The 21,245-nt window shown below is 35.5% G+C and overlaps 1 protein-coding gene across 1 annotated transcript in view; it reads right to left on the reverse strand.

Annotated features, from left to right (window-relative positions):
- Positions 1-11,983: 11,983 nt before the first annotated feature.
- Positions 11,984-21,245, reverse strand: part of LOC134571440 (sodium channel protein type 2 subunit alpha-like) — a 154,856-nt gene continuing 145,594 nt past the window's right edge. The window contains exons 25-27 of the mRNA XM_063429692.1: positions 19,176-19,280; positions 17,478-17,748; positions 11,984-15,980 (exon numbers count right to left, since the gene is read on the reverse strand). Coding sequence (XP_063285762.1) covers positions 14,785-15,980; positions 17,478-17,748; positions 19,176-19,280 — 1,572 coding nt within the window. The 3' untranslated portion in view covers positions 11,984-14,784. The remainder of the gene's footprint in view (positions 15,981-17,477; positions 17,749-19,175; positions 19,281-21,245) is intronic.

Raw genomic sequence — 21,245 nt, forward strand, 5'->3', positions numbered from 1 at the left:
GGTAGCACGGGTGAAATGCTCTGCATTGCACCTTTTATTAGGAAATGCATAATATTTATAAATGAATTTCTAGAGCTGAAATATCATGCATAGATAGTTACCAAAAGCCTTCTGTAGTAACTTAATTCCACAAATTGGGGAATAATACAGGTGGGGTTTAACTACATAGCTACATACCCTGTACATGGTTTCCATAAACACAAACTGACACCGGGTAAATAAAAAAGTTTAATTTTTATTTTTTTGGATCAGTTGTAATGTTGTTTATTGTTTTCCTGCATGCAGTTCACTAATACACTATATTTCAATAATTTTAGTAAAAGGAGGCATTTTACATTTAAACATTTTGTTTTCTTGTGTAAAAATTAAATGACCCAAAGTGAATGAATAGTAAAATTTGCTCCTTTGAGATTGTGAACAATTATGATAAAAAAGAGTTGTGGATCTAAATTTAAAATTGTTCTGGTGCAGCAATTATTTAACCAGCATTCTCAAACAAGCATCAGAAGAAAACAGAAGTACTTCATTGAATGACAGGTCGAAACAGGTATTTTTTAAAAAAAATTAATTATACTAAGTTACTTCTTCATATGGTAGTATAATAGTGGTAACATTTTACACTACTATTTTATACTAGATTTGTGTGAAAATATATGTATCTATGTGTGTGTGTTTATATGTACACACACACACGCACATGGACACGCACACGCACACTGATATATGAAATTGAAGACTGTGTTATTAAAAATTGCTGTAGAGAAACCATAAACCTGCAGAAGAAAATGGGTTTTATGTTGGGTACAAAATAAAAATAAATAAGTAAAAATTTTATTTTTACAATAGTTTTACTTTTTTTCTACAAATGTTTGACCACTTAAGTTCATAATTAAGCAGATTACAACAGATCTAATTAAGTCTGACCGGAGAGCCAACAAGAGCCACTTATATGAACAAATGAAGGAGAGGATTTCTTGAAAATGTTGAAAACCAGACATGTATAATGTGGAGACTGGATGATTACATTTACTGACCCAAGTTCTTGTATGGCCTAATGTACAGTAGAAAGAACAAAAATGCATTATTAAATACAATTATCATAAAAGATAGAGTTACACGGAATTGCAAATTTACATAACACAGGCGGAAATTTTCAAACGTTTATGCTGCAATAAATGTTCTGCAGCCTCGTTTGTCTGTCTGAAAGAGCTAATGTCAGCTTAAATGAATATTTACATGTTTACAGTGTATTTTATGGCACGTAACACATCGACCAGTTTGAGATTAGAAGACATATCGAATGCTGCACAACAAAAGGTAAGTGTTCTCCAAAGATTTATGACTTTATTTAGATTTATTTGGTTTTGTGTTTTCAAAGACATTTTTGTCTCCAGAACTGAAATTGGAAGATCACAACTGAGATTGATCAATTTGTAAATGAACATTTGTTGCCACAATGCTAAGTCACACAAGACTTTACAGGTTTTTAAATTCTTACTTGAAGTTTTCAAAATGTATACCACGTTGCAAGAACCCAAAGACTGGACAAGCTCTACAACTTCAGTCAAGTTTACCATATAAACAATATACGTCTTCTAGATGACACTATGTGAGCAACTGAAAAACCTAGATAGCACCACCACAAACACTGTGCTAAAAACGGGAAATGTGTCTGTGCATACAGATAAAGAAAGTGGTTGAACTTTAGATTTTACAGTGATGAGGTATATATATAAATAAATGTGCCAGTGTGATATATATATATATATAACACACTGGCACATTTATTTTTTTCTGTCCATTTAATATGGAACGTTAAGATTTAATTGCAGGTCATGTGCAAGTAAAAAAAAATCATTTGGCTACCATAACATGGCTATTCTATATTAAGGTATTTTTGCTATTACAAGTCCCCTCCTGCAAGACAGTAGAACTTATGTACCAAGTATAGTCAACCACTGGATTCTAGATGGTATAAACGTCAGCTCTCATAATGCTGCTATAGACTTCAGTTCTTATAAAGACAAGAAGTTAGGAATGTAAATCTCACCCACAGTAGTTGGAGTATCAGAAAAAAAGCTAAATGTGCAATTAGAAATTATGGTATGGGCCTATCTGATTGGCAATTAAACATGTGGTTTAAGATAGAATGCATTTATTGAATAATTTAGCATTTGTTTCCTAAATTGCCATATTTTACTGGAAATTGTAAATACATACTAATATTCACTTCACTAGTTCCAACGATTATCTTTTCTTTTGCATTTAAGGAAAATAATTGCTTTCAGTTTTACAGCAGAGACTGTTTGAAGGTCACTGTTCCTATCCCCTTAAACTAATTTTCCCTTTAACAGTCAATATGGTATATTTTCACTGCATGCGTGTACCTCACATGACTATTCAATTAATTGTATTTTATTACAAATTTTAAACTAAAATAGCCAAACTGTAAAAATACTTCTATTTACCAGTGTGATGCTTAGCTATTCTGGTCTAAAATTTGCCAGGAAATATCCCTACATTTAATGGTTTACTAACAACCCCGTTAGACTGGGATGGTTGTTTCTAATTTGAGATTGACCATCATCACGGACTGTTTTTGCCTGTACTAAAGGCAAAGATAGACTCAGACCATATTCCTTCCTATGATATGTGGGATGCATTACCACTAGCCTGCAGAGGTATTAATTATTTGAGTTTAATAAATGTCTAGGCTTGATAAAAAAGTAATAGGCTTAACATTAGAACATGGAGTGCATATATTAGAATCACATTGAAAAGGGCAGGAATGTTCATATACATATATATGATTAACAAATGCGAGGCTTAAGAACAACAAGAATACTACAACTAACATCACAAAGAAAAAGACACATTAGAGCAGTTCATTGTTTGAAGTTGCTCACATTCCCACAAAGTGTAGATTGCAGATATTTTCTATTTTGCAAGCGACACTAACATCAGATTTATCGATAGCATTGCATTTTGGTAAATTCTATAGCTGTGTTATGCGAAGCTGTGCTGTGTGAAATAGCTGGCTTTAGCCAACATGCAACAATCACCAATAGTTTTGCATTTTTACTACATTTTCTTTAAAAAAATGATTTCTAAGCTTTTGCTTTTTTCAATTAAAATGCATGAGCCACCACCATTTTTAACATAAAGCTCATTTTTAGACTACAACAGATATAAAATATACCCACACTATTCTCTATTATAACTCTGGCTATAGTACAGTATCTTTTTATATGTCCACATATATTTTGCATCTTTGTTTCTGTTGTGTCCGCTGTGACAATTTATCTGATATGTTATTTTATATATATATATATAAATTTGAAAATATTTAGATTTTTAACATTTCTCTCTATATCATAATTGAATGATTCGTTATTGCTGTTGCTTAGGCATCATTCAAGAAAGCTTGCTAAAGAGTAGGATTGTTGAGATTAAACCAATTTGTCTTTCACTGTAAGAGTAAAACACACAATTACATACAAAATACAATTATTGCAATTTACATCCGAAATACTATTCAATAAAATTGCCTTGCAATGTATTGTTATTGTATGTTACAGTGTCTATGCGTGGATTTGGAAAGCGCAGCTATAAAGAGACACTCTAGGTTAGATTCATCATTGCTTTATATCAATAATAAAAATATGTCTTACAATAATAATTTTAATCAACTCTTAATATCTCAGGTTTTCCCAGGGATTTGAGTTGCTTCCTCTAAAGATCACTTGAACCAGGAAATGGCTGAGATTTTTAAGCCACCCTTTGGTATCCTTAATATTCCTGTGCGCAAATAACCGAATATGCATACATTTATGACGTACATGCACATCTTCAGTAAGTGAATGTGCACACAAGTGTAATGCAGTTACTTACAGGATTTAATTCACATGGAAAAAAAATCTTCACTAGAAAGTGAAACAATGGGATTTGCACATGCAAGAAGTTTGCAAAAACAGGAATTTGTAATTTTCAATTCGTGCTTGTTCAAGTGTGCCTGGTAGTGTTTTACAATTTTTACAAATTTATTGTAAAATTATAGAGTACTGAATTTCATGTACACAATGCACTAGTGGACTTCCTAGCAGCTGTATGCATATCTTTCTATGTTGAGAAATGAGTGACAGAAGAGGATAGGAGAACACTTCTATAGTCCTTTCTCATTCATTTACAGTCACTCTGAGTCACAGCAACTACAGCAAATACACTGTGGCTACTGTGATTATTCCTCTGGAGAGTGTCTGACTTTGCTAGAGGAATATAGGGAAGGAGTGGCAGATGTCACTCAGTTCAGATATGCATAGGCCGACAATGAAATCAGCAGCGGTCATGAGCACATAGTCCCAAGAAGGGCTAATTGTATTGGAGTGGGACAGAAGGAAAAAGGAACACGGGGTACATTACACACAAATTCCACAGCAGAGGTGTGTGGACTGAAGTGAATGTAAATAATGCACTAACATCTCCTAAAATATATAATTGATATTTATGATAAATAATATATTTATTGTTTGATTTATCAATTCAAGTGAACCTGTCATGACAATATATTGTATTTATGTATACCCTGTCGCCTGCAGAAACATATATCTCTCACTTGAACAACGAATATTAATAATTTATATAGTATTCTATAATTACCTATGCTTGAGGCCCACATTTTGTATCAGAGGCACTTCAAATGCCATAATCTATGTTAGTTGCATAGAATATTGTGCATGGCATTTCTGTTGTCTTAATCGCTATTACTTATATTAATTAGATCTGCAGTGATTTGCAAACATTACTGCAGCTATATGCCCACCTCTCTCCTCTATGTCACACAGTCCTAAGTGTTTCTAATACTTTACTTGAGAAAGTCTGTAGACCAAACATTTACATCAGCAGCCATCAAAACATTATGGAAAAACATCAATGTAGCTATTCAGTAAGTTAAAAAAGCTTTAACCCCTTAAGGACACATGACATGTGTGACATGTCATGAGTCCCTTTTATTCCAGAAGTTTGGTCCTTAAGGGGTTAAAGGGACACTATAGTCACCTGAACAACTTCAGCTTAACCCCTTCCCGCCGTTACGGCGTCCTATGCCGTCCCGCTTTAAGTGGGCTTTAAAGCCATTGCGGCGGCATAGAACGCCGTAACGGCTTTGAGCCCTGGAGCGCCCGGTATACTTACCTTACTGGCGCTCCACTTCGGGAGGACTGCCTCACAGCCCAGGCAGCCACCCCACGGCAAAAGAAGCCCCCGGGGGCCATGTGATCGCTCTCAAAGAGCGATCACATGGCCCCCTATAGCTGGCTGTGGATCTGCCAGCAGGGGGACTGTCTAAAATGTCAGACAGTCCCCCTGCTGGTGGGATCTGTAAAAAAAATATATAAGACATGTGTAAAATTAAAATAAATATATTTATATATATATAATATATGTATATATATTATACATATAATATATATACATATTATATATATTTAACGTCATACATAGTGTATTTTAATACTAATATAAGTACATATATTAGTATTAAAATACACTTAGAATGACATTACATATATAAAATATACATATATTATATATATATAATAGATATAGACACATATATTATATATATAAATACGTATAATTACAATAATAAATAAATAAAATAATACAATTAATAAATAAAATATTGAAACAAAATTTAATATAAATTATATATACATATGTAATTTCATTCTAACTGTATTTTGTTATTAATATATATATATATTGGTAACAAAATACACTTAGAATGACATTCTATATATATCTATCTATATATAAAATGCAAATAACCGTAAATATATATATATAGATAAATACATATAATTACATAAAAGATTGCATTAGTATACACGTAGAATTTAAATACCTATAAATCCATATATATTAAAATTCTACGTGTATATTTAAGTAATCTTTTAACATAATTAGGTGATTTGATTAATTAAAATTTGATTGACATACCTGACAACACAGGGAGAAAGTGCAGAGAATTTAATCCGCAAGCACTATATTTGACCCTGTAACTCTCCAAGACACCATAAAACCTGTACATGGGGGGTACTGTTGTACTCGGGAGACTTCGCTGAACTCAAATATTAGTGTTTCAAACTGGTAAATTGTATTACAACAATGATATTTTAAGTAAAAGTGACGTTTTTTGCATTTTTTACAAACGAACGGCACTTTTATGGACTATATTATTGTTGTAATATGTTTTACTCTTTTAAAACACTAATATTTGTGTTTAGTGAAGTCTCCCGAGAATAACAGTACCCCCCATGTACAGGTTTCATGGTGTTTTGGAAAGTTAGAGAGTCACATATAAGGCTTGCATTTCATTTTTTTGACATTGAAATTTTCCAGATTGGTTACGTTGCCTTTGAGAGCGTATGGTAGCCCAGCAATGAGAATTACCCCCATGATGGCATACCATTTGCAAAAGTAGACAACCCAAGGTATTGCAAGTGGGGTATGTCCAGTCTTTCTTAGTAGCCACTTAGTCACCAACACTGGCCAAATTTTAGTTTTTTGCTTTTTTAACACAAAAACAAATATGAATGCTAACTTTGGCCAATGTTTGTGACTAAGTGGCTACTAAAAAAGACTAAACATACTCTACTTTCAATACCTTTTGTTGTCTACGTTTTCAAATGGTATGCCATTATGGAGGTAATTCTCATTCCTGGGCTACCACACCGTCTCAAAGGTAACATTACCAATCTGGCAAATTTCTATTTGAAAATGGAACGTTCTATATTTGACCCTGTAACTTTCCAAAACACCATAAAACCTGTTAATGGGGGGTACTGTTGTACTCGTGAGACATCGCTGATTACAAATATGTGCATTTTTGTGCAGTAAAACCTAACAGTATTATGACATTCACAGCTAAAATGTCAGACGGAAATACAAATTTAAAAAAAATCTTATTTTCTCACATTTTTTTATAATTTTATTCATAATGAATTATGTTCCATATATGAATAGTTAATGATAAATTAAAGCCCTGTTTCTCCTGAACAAAACAGACATATAGCGCAAATTCCAGTTTTTGTTTACGTTTTGTTTTGATCAGAACGTGCACTATTGACTCCGTCCTGACGGGGTTAATGAGGTTGTTCAGGTGAAAACTATAGCTCCCTGCAGCCTTTCTCATGTAAACACTGTATGTTCTGAGAAAATACAGTGTTTACATTGAAAGCTAGGGACACCTTCAGTTGCAGTCACTCAGAGTGAACCAGAGGGACTTCGGAGTTCATGGAGGCATAATATGCCTCCATCCACTCAGATCTGCTGTCAGCAGAGCACAGGGCAGCACTGTGCACAGCATCCTGTGATTCAGTATATCATCCCTCTGCATGCAGACACTGAACTTTCCTCATAGAGATTTATTGATTCAATTCATCTCTATGAGGAGATGCTGATTGGCCAGGGCTGTGTTTGAATCATGCTGGCTCTGCCCCTGATCTGCCTTCATTGTCAGTCTCAGCCAATCCTATGGGGAAGCACTGTGATTGGATCTGGCTACCACATGTCAGCAGACTGCTTGTTTTTCTAGGTCTAACAGCATGCAGATTTACAGCTTCTGGCTTAAATACAGTAAGATTTTTACTATATTTATGGAGGCATGAGGGGCCCAGGGGGGCTAGATGGTGGTGTTAACACTATAGGGTCAGGAATACATGTTTGTGTTCCTGACCCTATAGTGATCCTTTAAGGCTGTTTCTATAAGCTAGTTTCATTTATGTTTTTTAATGAATAATACTACTTTAACCAAATTATATATCCTATAGACTCCTGCTCAGCCAGTGTTAAAGAACCACTAAAGTGACCCAGGCCACTTTATCTACATGAAGTGGTCTGCGTGCTGTGATCTTGTAGGCTTAACCCTGCAATGTAAAATATTGCAGTTTTTAGAAAATGCAATGTTCAGATTGCAGGGTTAAACACTCCACCAATGGCTGTTACAGGAACAGTCACTAAAGGTGCTTAGTGCTTCAGTAACTGAGTAAAACTTGGTCACTTGACTGCAGCCCACATTGATTCTAAGTTTTTCTATGCAGCAACTTGATGCTTGCTGTGCAGGCACATTAGGTCCCCAATGCTCATCTATGCAATACCTCTGTGACACCATGGGAGGAGGAGAAGTAAGCAACGTTGAGGGTGCATCCGCGCAAAAAAAAGTTAATGCTTTTTTTTCTTGGCTTCTCATTCTAGTGGTGGGGGACACATCCTATCAAGAGACAGGACAACTAAAGCATTAGGAATACACATTTGTATGGATTATGCATTGTGGTTACAAGATCCCAGCCACTGTCGAGTCCATGCAGGACTTGTACTGGACATGGAAAATTCAGACGCATCTCTGTTATTTTGTAATTTACTTATTTGTTTTGGCCTTTCTACATTTAGCTCCAATATGTATTAAGCAGACCTTAGGGCCAGGTCTACTTCAGAGTGTCTATTTTTTTTTTTTTACATGTATATGAGAATATTGATGAGTATGTCAGTATGTATTTGAAGATTTTGAGATTTATTTACTAAACAGCTAACACGAGGGTTTCTAAAATTTGTTTATTCAGCTGTTACATAACCAAAGTAGACGGAAAAATACTTACTCTATGTTGGACCCACAAATAAAAAATAAGCAAAACTATTTGAAAAAAAGTACTGTGCTGACTACTAACACAATTGTATTTATTTTTTTAAATTTCCTTTAGTTATTTCTATTTAATTTCAGGGTTATTCACTAAAGTGACTCAAAGTGACTTTCAAATTTAAGTTACATAGTTGAAAAGAGACATGTGTCCATCAAGTACAGCCTTTCTCACAAGTGAAAATAGTGGCATAGCTAGAACTTTTGCAGCCCAGGGCAGTCCCCGAGTTGGAAAAAATAGTTTTTTTGTAATAGGCGCTCACTATAATAGTTATTTTGTAATAGGCGGCGCTGCACCAGTCACACTGTAAGGAATCCAGAGCCGGCGGGCTACACGGAGGTGCTGGCATAGCTCGGCCACGCTATATAAATTGACTGGCAGGAGATGAGCGATGTGTGCTCCTCTCCTGCTGGTCACTTGGACATTGGGCATTAGGGCACACCATCTGAGGTACACAATGTCCAAAATGACTGGCAGGAGGGGAATGCACATCACTCCTCTCCTGCAAGTCAATTCATGCAGTGTGGTCAGCACTTCCATCCATCCCAACAGCTCTGGAGCATGTTCGGCTCGGTCCTGTGCTGTCTGGGGCGGACCTCCTCCTCCAGCTTTGTCACTGACTCAACTGTGTTTCCAATTCAGCTACTTTGGCCTTATGTTTGAAATCCACATTCAATTCTCACTTTAGTGAATAACTCTGGTAATGTTGAATGCTGTTTTCTTTGTTATTGTGACAAGATATAAAGAAAATTAGTAAATGGTGTTTGGAGATTATTAAAGGTCCATTTACTCCAACCATTCAACGAAAAAAAATGTCTTTATGAAAAACATTTGTTTTAGTTAGAGTAACCCTTCCTATCCTGTTTTTCCCCGTTCAAAGTTTTTTTGTTTAGTTTTTTTTTTAAAAAGCATAAACTTACTTCTGTTCCAGTGCTGAGACAAAGTTCTCCCTGCGTCCTGATCCTTCTCTGGTGACGTCACTCCTAGCTGCTTGGGGGGGAAGAGCTGATGCACATATTTCAAATGTAAGGCCAGAGTAGCTGAAGTGAAAGCAGAGCTGATATAGAGACATTTTCCAGTTCAGCTATTTTGATCTTAAATTTGAAATTCACTTTCAGCTCACTTCGAATGAACAATTTAGCAAATAAACCTGTGTAATAAAATGGACTGTCATCGTACCATCTGACAAGACCAATACACTCCTGGAGCAATAGCCACTAAATTAGGCAGTAGTCGTTATGATCCTTAGAGTGTTCCTTTAAGCTATAAATGTGGAGATGATTTTGCCAGCAGTGTTATAAGTTGTGGATAATAGTCTAACTTCAACAATTCATATAATAGAAAACACATTCATACTTGTATAGAATATGGGGGAACCAGAATGTTGAGCCACGAAGAGTGCATCTTTTCTTTCAGAGTCATATTTAACTTTTCAGAGAGAAAATGTTATGTATTACACATATTAGGGAAACATATAAACCAGAAGAGGTGCAAAACAATAGACACAACATTTTGTACAGAATAACTGATTGGAAGACTATAATCAAATGTGTCTACAGTGGTTTCTTTTTCTTCAATCCTATATATGGTAGGATATGATTTCAAGTAGACCTGTCACCAACGCAGTTTACAGCACCACAAGTTAGTTATCAGAATGTTTTATAGCTTGGGCTTTTGTTTTTCTATCTGTATACTATGTTTTTAGAAATATTTATTGCCTATGTTATTTCACCAGGGTCCAGAACAGAGTTCTCCTTTAACCACTAGTCACAAGACAAAAATGATAATCTCTCCTTTTCATATGGTGCAAGCTGATCTGTTTCGGCAAACTTAAACTCATAAATGAGATTAAGAGCAGTAGTCCCATTTTAAACCAAATTTAATTTTAGCAAAAGTCGGTGATTTACCAGAAATCGCAAACAATAAGTAACTTGTAATCATACAAAAGATGTTCTCATCCTTGTAAAAACAGAACAATCACAGATGCCTGGAAACCTAAAAGAGTTAATAATTAAGCAGGTATTCAACACATAGTTAAAATATACATATTTAGTTACTTTAAACCATGATGCTCAATACATGGGTTTATTGAACTGTAAATGAACAAACTGAGTTTTAAAGGATGATTTATGGACTATAGCAAAGTAATACTTTATGTTCTAGTAATTCTAAAACATGCAACATTTTTTCATTTGCTTTATTTAAGAGGAAAACAAATAATATAGTATCCATTGGCATTTTTCTAGATAAAGAAAACCGATTTAACAAATACATATTGCATGTTTTTCTTAGTTATTCTTATCCACTTCAACAACAAGCTAATGCAATATGTTTTAATTGGAAAAGGGTCAGCTGTAAGAATCCACTGAATCTCCCAGCTCTAAAAGCTTCCTAAGATATACATCAATCATCCTCGCACTCCTATTGGCTGCCGGATTTACCATCATGTTACTATTGGCAACTGTATCACAGACAACACATTAACTGCCTGCAGAGATAACTTGGGTTTCTCGGCAACCTTTCTGTAGAGCAGATTTGATGTATCTTATCTATACTGATTTTGTTTCCAGAAGCAGCACAAACAATAGTTTACGTAGAAACACTTTAACCCCTTAAGGACACATGACACGTGTGACATGTCATGATTCCCTTTTATCCCAGAAGTTTGGTCCTTAAGGGGTTAAGATAGACATAATTATTCTATATTTCATTTGTCATAGACAAGAATTTTGCAATCGCAATTATATAGTTGTAACCATGAATTAAAATCCCTGCCCACAACATGAAAATTGAAATATATTGTATTTAAAAGACACTCTAAGCACCAAAACCACTACATCCTAATGTAGTGGCTTTGGTGCATAGATACTTTACCTGGGCAAAGTAAAACAGTGTTGTTTCTGGGAACATTTGTATGAAAACATGCCCGTTATGGTCCCACAGCATGATGACACTGAACACGTCTAATGCTTTGGAATAAAGGCTTCTCTATGGGAAGCACTGATTAATGGATTGCGACAATTGGCACACGTCCTCAATATTTCACTGTGAGAAGCATCTGATTGGATAAAAGTAATCAGAATCACCGACTTCACAGGAGGCGGATAGGCTACAGCTATGGGTCTGTTCTGGCGTTAGAAGAACGGTAGGTTTTAATACATTTTATTGATTTAAAATAAAAAATAAGGGGTGAAGTAATCTAATATTTCTTAATATCCAAGTGTTCTCCTGTGGTGCATTCATTGCACTGGTTGTATTCTTTATACCAATATGAAGTTTCTCTGGCAAATTGCAATAATAGTGTTGCAAACAATGATGAACAGCAATGCTCTCTGAAGTTTGCTGGGAGTAGGAGTGAAGGCTTCTACAACAACAAAAATACATAATATTTATTATGGCACAGTACTTTGTCAAGCCAGCTCTAAGCCTGCTGTAGATGGGTGAATAATCCAGAACTGATCATTTTAAAATCTGAAGTATCTGTTACTTCTGCAACATGATGATAATGTTTTAAGTGAAATTGTATTACACATGTCCAATGACAAAACAGATATGAAACAAAAGGACTGAAATCCCTGTAGCTATAATGGTTTGGATTTTGTAAATTAATTTAATCTGTCTAGCAATACATATTGTGAATAAAAGACAAACAAATGTGCATTATATATCTGCAAATAAGGTTAAAGCAAGGTTCAATCTGTACTTAATGTTAATCCCAATGGAAGGTAACAAATTTAAAATACATTAATGATGATATTATAAAATGTTTGTGTAATAACAGTGCATCAACACTTACCTAGAATTCATGAAAATCTATTCGAATCCCTAGGATGAACCATTAGTTTACGGATGTCATTTTACCAATTGTTTGGTCAAGTATATGAGACCAACTTTGTCATACGTTAAATATTAACATTATATGAACTAATGTGGCATGTACAGTTAGATATGACATTATATAAACTACTGTGGCATACACAATTAGAAAGAACTAGATAGATGTCCCAGAACACAAAATAAAAAAATGAAATCCTATACACAATGTTAAGACTGAGAAGATAAACTATGAGAATGATTGTACATTATTTTTTAAATATATATTGATAGCTGTAATATGAAATCTTATAACTATTTTAAAGGTCAAACTGTATTCATTAGGTTTGTATCAACCTGTATATACACTGAACGAGAATAAAACAATTTGTACAAGTGTGGCGTATAGTGTATGTCCAAAGGAATATGATTGATATTGTATCTACATTCAAAACTTTTTTTTGTTACATTAAATGAAAACAGACACTGTCATTTATCATAGAGTAGTTAACATTTTCAAGATACTATCACTTCTCTTTTTTTTTATCACAGAAATGTAACAATATTTGGTAACATGTTAACATTTGGAATTATGTTAGGTTTGTTCCTTAGCCAACCAACAGTTCTTGTGCATGATTCCCGATGTCCAAATAATTGCAATCATATAGGGAAGACACCAATTTATTGGTAACATTTTTCTCACTGGTGATGTGAATAAATAATGTATTTGTTAAAGCATAATCGTCTATCATAAAATCTCCATGGAATACAGAATCAAGTATCAGTCTGTGATCAACATAATAAACATTATCTTAAGGAACAGAAACTATTTCCTGTGTGTCCTTTTGATTTTAATTCATCAGTCCATATGATAGCAGACTTGCTGCAAAGTGACTACCATATATGTCAATAAATGGGATCCGATTGGTGGCACATGTTATGTGCTTGCTTGATATTAGTCAAGAGCTAGGGTTGCAACTTTATGCACACCTTTGCTGAGAAGATCTGACATTTCATTCTCCAAATTGTTTTTTCACTTTTAACAGTTGCAGGGCATGTTTATAGACTTTCCCATTAAAATACAATAATTTTCATATTATAAGGATTTTAGTCATATAACACCATACATTTACCATCCATTAGACCCATATCTGTGTCAATAAATTTACATATAAAAAATACAAGAACTTCTTGTTAGGATAAATTGTTTATCATAAGTTCAACCATTAAATATCTTTCGCATTCCTGTGTACAGTATACTTAAAGTGATCTCATCTTAATATATGCACTCCATTATTATTTAACCTTCTCTATTGCCTCATACGTATATTTATTATTATTTTACAGTAACCTTCGTTTACTTTGATATATAATTTCTCTTTTGTACAACTTGAACTTGTAAGATGTGGCTTCATTATAATAGCAACTTGGCATACTGGACAAACATATGTGACCTAGTGCTTTCCCATTCCCCAGTCATTTAACAGTAACAAAACAAACAAACAAACAAACTAAAAAAAAATGGATGTAAGCACACCATCCAATCTGTTGCTATTAGTGGCATGTTGATCATGTGAATATTTTCTTTTAGTGACTGAAATTAAGGGTTGCTGAAGGGAATGATGATGCAGAGACATTTTTTTTTTTCATCACGCACACACAGATTTATAACCTTAAACTAGGTTGGATGTGACTCTTTGCTTCCGGCAAGTGACATTGGCTGAATGAACTGATGTAATTTACATCGTCGCATATACAGTGTGTGGTCGTCTCTGTATTTCTTTGACTTTTAATATTTCCTTTCAAAATTTGTACTACATCCCCAACATACTGTAAAACCCATTTACAAAAATAGTCACATATATATAAATAAACAACCTACAAATGAAATAAAAATGGTTATTCCACTAACACATTTTTTGTAAACATATGGTGGTTGAAATGCAAACAGTGGACACAATTATTGTACTACAGTGTTTTATGTGAAACACACAAACATTATAGGTTTGCATTCCTTGACTGGTCCCAACAAACTGAGAAGCCATTATGGCTCTCTGGTTAAGAAGTGTCAACTGATTATGAAAACAGTAACCACCAGTCAAGGTTGTTATACCATCACTTGACAAGAGGTCACTGTCTTATTATAGGCACTGACCTTGAGTACACATATGCAAGAACTGTCAGTTTGGCATAGATCTCCTAGAGGAGTCCTGTTGACACAAACGGGTCATCTTCACAGGTTGTAAACAATTTATCACACAAATGAAAATGTGCAGTTTTATTTTTTGTTCTCCCTGGCATCTTTGCTTTTGTCCTCTTTTTCCGCTTTGTCCTTTTCATGTTTCTCTTTTTCAGGCTTTGTTACACTATCATAAGATGGAGGTGAAGTCGTTGAAGGAGTCATGTCTGTCTTCTCTGTGGTTGAGTTTCCATTAAGCTTGTCAATACCCATGTCTTCTTTTATAGGCAAGCTATTTACTTCTTTTAGTTTCTCTTTCCTATATAAATATGAGGCTTTTTTAATTGTTTTTCTTAAAAGATAGTTTCTGAAACAACGCTGAATAATAAGGGCAGATAATTCCTCTTGCTTTCGCCGTAAAGTGGAAGTAATCGGCTCATAGGAGACTTTGGAAGGGTTGGATGCCATAAACCGTTCTTCCATTGGCTGCCGCAGAGCATCCATTTCATCACCTTCACCCAAAACACGCTTTGTAAATGCGAATAGGATGTCAAGGCAGTGAATTCTGTCACCACTTACCATAGGGAGATCCATCGCAATAAGCTGGACTTTGTTTGGTTTTGCTATACGAAGGGGTGGATCAAGTGCATCAGCAAAATCAGATAACTTGCTGTACTCTATAAACTGGGTTGCGTCTGGGTCAAACTTTTCCCAAACCTCGTAGAACATTTCAAAGTCATCCTCTCCCAATGGTTCTGCACTTTCTTCAGTAGCAACACTGAAGTTTTCTAAAATAACTGCAATATACATGTTTACCACGACCAGGAAAGATATTATAATATAACTAACAAAAAAGAAAATCCCGACTGATGGATTACCACAATCTCCTTTTACAGAGCTCCCCGGGTTATCTAAGTATGGATCACAGTCTGGCGCCCCACTATTGAGAATTGGTGCCAATAAACCATCCCACCCAGCAGATGTTGTAATCTGGAACAAACAGATCATACTATTTCCAAACGTCTCAAAGTTGAACATATCATCAATTCCAGCTTCCTTCTTAACATAGGCGAAGTTAGACATTCCAAATATGGCATAAATGAACATCACCAAGAAGAGCAGGAGGCCAATGTTGAACAAAGCTGGGAGTGACATCATCAAGGCAAATAGCAATGTACGAATCCCCTTTGCTCCTTTAATCAGACGCAGGATACGACCAATCCTAGCAAGTCTTATAACTCTGAATAATGTTGGTGAAACAAAATAATTTTCAATCATATCCGCAAGAAACATACCTGTAATAAATGAGAAAAACACGTTAAAGTAGCATAAAATGTAATGCAATGTACATAATGCAGATTTAACAATGTATACATACATTCATATATTTTAGATTAATCCAGGTAATAGGTTTAAAACATCCACCCATGTTTGTGCAAACTATTTTTCTTATTTTACCTTAGAATTTTACAATTGCACAGGAATCTATGATTCTGTTCTGCACGGGTCTTGTTTTGTCTCATAGAGCTTTGACCAGCAAGATTTTGTTGGATAAGATGTATATCCTCAATATCAGTTCTACTCATTATTTGGGATTAGTGTATGTGCCCTATATTGTCTTATCAGTGCTTTTTAAGGTATTTTTCTTTTTGTAACGTAGACTTGCATACTTACTTTTACGTGGACGCAAACATTCATAAATTGATTATTATGTGTTGCAATTGTCAGAATAAATTGATATATGAACAAACTGACCAAACAACAAATTGTAAGGCCAACAAACTTCAGTCATGCAATTTATTCCTCAGTAAATTTTTAATTCTTTTGATCAGAGTTGTACCTAAGTCATATGTATATTGGCAGCACCTTCAATGTTGAACTTTTGTTTACACAGTTAGTTGTAAAAAGACACATGCACACACACAGACAGACGCATGCAGTCACATGCATACCCTATGTCACATACAGTCACAAGCACACCCTATGTCACAAACAGTAACAAGCAGTCAGTAACACATACAAAAACACACTGTGAAACACAAAGTCATGCACACAGCGACAAGCACACAGTCACAGGCTCATAGTCACACTCAGCCACAGGCGCAGACAGTCACATAGTCAAACATGCAGTCTCAGGCACACACACAGAATCACACACGGTTACATGGCACAAAGGCAGGTCAGCAAATCTCCAAGGAGGCGGGGAGGGCATGACCAGAATTAAAGTCCCTGGATTCTAGTAGTTTGGGAAACAGGGATTCTATCCTGCTTGCCTATAAGCATGGTTATCAGCCAGCGGGTGTTGGTAGCATATAACTCCATCCCCTGCCTGTATAATTGTTGCAGCTGGGCTCCATTCCTTTTAGACCTGAGTAAAGAAAAATGAAATCCTCTACTTGAGTCCTGGGCTGCCACCTTACAAAAAGTGGCCTGCGGGACAAGGTTCTGTGTTCACCCAACTCTTGCTCGTGTACTTTGTCACCACCGCCCCCCCACTTGGTACACTACTGCCCTCGATAATCAGGAGGGTATCTCAAATTTAGCTGAAATATTTGTCCTGATAGTGGCAATATATACGTATATTTAGGTTCCAGGAAGCAGGGCATATGAGAGCCCACAGTAGGGTACAAAGTCATATGCTTTACATTCCAGGATGATAAAGTAAGGAAGAGAGTTGCTTTTGGCATTTTGATATCAACTCCCCTAGACAACCTTACTCCTTGCTCTAGAAGGTCTTTGCAGTGTTGAAAACACTATTGTATGACAATGTTAACATTGTATGTTATACATACCCACAATAGAGAGAATTACAACCACAAAGTCAAATATGTTCCAGCCAATGGTGAAGTAGTAGTGGCGGAGCGAAATCAGTTTTAGAAGAAATTCACCAGTGAAAAGAATAATGAATACCAAGTTTATCCAGTACAGGTTGTTTTCCATCTCGTCGCTTTGCTCATCAGTTTCAATCATCATGGTTACCATGTTAAGGCAGATTAGGATCATGATAGTGATGTCAAAAGCTTGTTTTGTCACAAAGTCAAAAACTATGCCTTGATATTTGTTCTAGCAAACAAACAAAATAAAATAGAGGTAATGTTGTTAGTGTTTATTCCAAAAGTAATGAGGATAGTTAACCAATATAAACATAAACCACACAATATCATTTATTTTCAGAGTTTGATCTCAACAATATATTTTAAAGATAAGCAAAATAAAAAGGATTAAAATGCAGCTAAACCAACGTAGAAATGTTTAGTTTTATTTTATCTACATGTAAATTGATCACTAAAAACAGTGAGTGCAAGCCTTGGAACAACAGATTCGTCAATCTTACTGGTCCTAAGATTCACTTGAAGTGACTGAATGGTGGAGGTCCTCCTTTAGCACTCATTATTTAATCCTTCACAGTACACATTTTACTTGTAATATAGAGGAGCAATATGTCTTATTCCAGCTGACCAATTTACACTACTGAGCTACCATTTCCCTTAAATACTTTGACAATTTACAGAAAAATAAATGTAAACATTTATTTTCATTCCTTATGGTTGTGTTTATTTTAGGATTAAAGTTGAATTTGTGTCTCATACCTTTACAAGTCCACTAATGGCTTAAAACAGGTAACACAAAAGCTATCCAAATGAGTGTAATTCTAATATTAGGGATCTACTATAATATTTTTGCCGACATTTTTCACATATGGACTAAAACATTTAGTGTACTTTGTCTCGTGGTTAATTGTTTTGTGTAAAGAAGTGCTGCGAATATGTGTGTGTAGGGAAGTCTGAGTTTGGGTGAATGTTGTGTGTGTTTGTAGGATCTAAGTGTGTCTGTTTTGCCCCCCACCCCCCCACCCCCTCCTGATTACCTTTAGTAGTGAGTGTAATCCCTGGAGGGTCCAGAAGCACCAGGGGGAATGCAGGGGAACTCTTCATGTGACCTGTACTCTATAAAGGGGGCATAGGACTGAACAGGGAGATATTTTGACCTCCCTGCTGACTCAATGAGGACCCCTCAGAGCCAGAGCTCTATGCCCAGACTGGGGCACAACTGACGTGTATGTTGCCTTATGGGTAATCTGGCTCTGAATGTATCTCTACTAAAGTAGAGCTTGGAAAAAATTGATAGGAAGGAGTTTCAGAGTTCTTAGAACTATGGGATTGGTAGACCAGCTTGATACTAAATCACTCGCAAACCCCCAATTCCATCCGAGTCCATCATTATGAGCTTTATTGGCATCAGACCAAGTTCAAATTTCCAGTCTAGCAGAATCATAGCTATGTTATAATTATGTTAATAATGATGTCTATCCAGCAGTTACCAACATGTGCGGAAACATAGCCTATGTTTAGTAAATGTAACTCAAATATGTCTGGGCTTAAAATCCTGTATCGGGATCAGGATCTGAATCAATGTAGTATCAGCATGTTTGGAGAAATTTTACTCCTGCATTAGATGGAACAATATTACTATTAAGATAATATACTTACTGGTGGTCTTGGAATTGGTTTTTGTGGTTTTTTAGACCCAAGTTTTTTCATTGCGTTGTAGTATTTTTTCTGTTCCTCTGTCATAAAGATGTCTTGACCTCCAAAGTAAAGGATAAAAAGAAATACAGATCAAAATCTTGTAAAGGTACTAGATATATCAATAATCACAACATATTTTCCTTTTCAAAGGTTACTTATATCATTAACATATAAGAATATTATCATTCATAAGGGCAGCCCTGAGCTGAAATGCCAAGCTAGTTTCCTCTGGAGGGAGGACAATTTAGAAAAGAAATACAATAATCACTTTGATTTCTAATATGGCACTCTCATTCCCCAAGATCCCCTATAGTGATATGTCTGCTCACTATATGGCATCCAAAGGAATGAACACAGGTAAGTATATCTGTTATTTCCTGACACCTACACTTGTCAATAGTGCCTCCATCACTATTGTACGTTTGTGTGTGCACAAAAGCACAAGGTATAGTGGGGAGTTGCCATAGGCTCACAAAATGATGATGTCTGTTTTGATCAGCCAAGGTAACTGGTGGGAAATGGTGAGAATGTGATGCCCATTGCCACATTTCAACAGAATGTCATTGTAATCATTGAGTTTTCTATAATGAATCCATTTTTAATGAAATCTCACAAGGCAAAGCATTACTTTAAAACCTTTCATAGGCTTTATCAGTTTGATGCACTTGATATCGCAAGATATCTCAAATACATTCTAGGTCACTAATGCCTCTACAAAGGGAAATGAGTAAAACCCATTGGCAAGCTCTTATGAATTTGTCCATTCTTGTTGTGTGCACTCTGGGTATTTTATTAGAAAATTATAAGCATCATTAAAAGTATAATCTAGACACCCAGTATAATCTCCCTCATGCAAAAGTGACCAATCTTGAATTTTGGTTACAGACTACTTAAATGGGTGGTGCAAGGGTCCTGTGTTTATGGTATTGGTTCCTTTTGTAATGGCAAATGTATATTGAAACTTATGTGAGACCTCCTGAGTCAGAAATACTCACAGGACAAGATATTAAACTTATGTTCATGTTTTTTTTATGTTTCAATAAAGAATTTGAAGCACACCTGCTTTATCTTTTTTGCCTTCATCAACAGCTTATAAATGACACATTTACATAAGGCTATACTAGAGAGGTATGCACATTTTTTTGACAAATTGACTACTTCATTAAAAATGATAATCCAAAGTTTAATGCTGGCACTTATTAAAACCATATCTTAAGGACTACATTCAATCTACTATAGCCCTAAAGTTAATAAGCTTGTGGCACCCACTCAAGTGACATAAAGTACACTTCTCTTTCCTCCATCTTAATGCTTCTTCCAGACTACTTTCCTCTCCAAAAACTTGCATCACTCGCCACATAGTACAGTTTCACTCTCTGTTATAGTCTGGACATGTCACAAAATTATTTTATCTCATACCATCGCCCTGTCTCTTATCTTTGCCACTCTTCTCTAAACTACGTGTTTTCACATTCCACTCTATGTACCTTCATTTTAAAAGCTTGACGTAGTTGTTCTGGTGAGTATGGTCAGTCCCTGTAGGCTTTTTTCAGAAAAAAAGCAGCGTTTACATTACAACCTAGGGACGCCTCCAGTGGCTACTCCTCACATGGCTACTAAAGATGCTTTCTGGGGCAGTGCTGCTCAGTGTGCCGGACTTACATTCAGTGTCTCCACCCTCTGCATGGATTCAATGCATCTCTATGAGGAGATGCTGATTGGCCAGACTGGCGTTTGTCTCTGCCCTTGGCCTGCCTTCTTGGCTGAGATCATCACTTCTGATAATGTCAGTAAAGGAGGCAGATCAGGGGCAGAGCCAGCACCAGCACCAGCACCAGCAGACTGGAATAAATATAAGATTTTACTATATTTAGGGGGGCAAGGTGGGTTAGATAGTGATTTTAACACTATAGGGTCAGGAATATATGTTTGTGTTCCTGACCTTTTAGTGTTCCTTTAATACTTAGCTTTATTATATTCTCTCTACCTTGAAGAAAAAAAAAAAACACTTATTAAAGTAAATCTATAAGT

This window comes from Pelobates fuscus, chromosome 8 (genome assembly GCF_036172605.1).
Source record: "Pelobates fuscus isolate aPelFus1 chromosome 8, aPelFus1.pri, whole genome shotgun sequence".
In the NCBI taxonomy this organism is placed as follows: domain Eukaryota; kingdom Metazoa; phylum Chordata; class Amphibia; order Anura; family Pelobatidae; genus Pelobates; species Pelobates fuscus.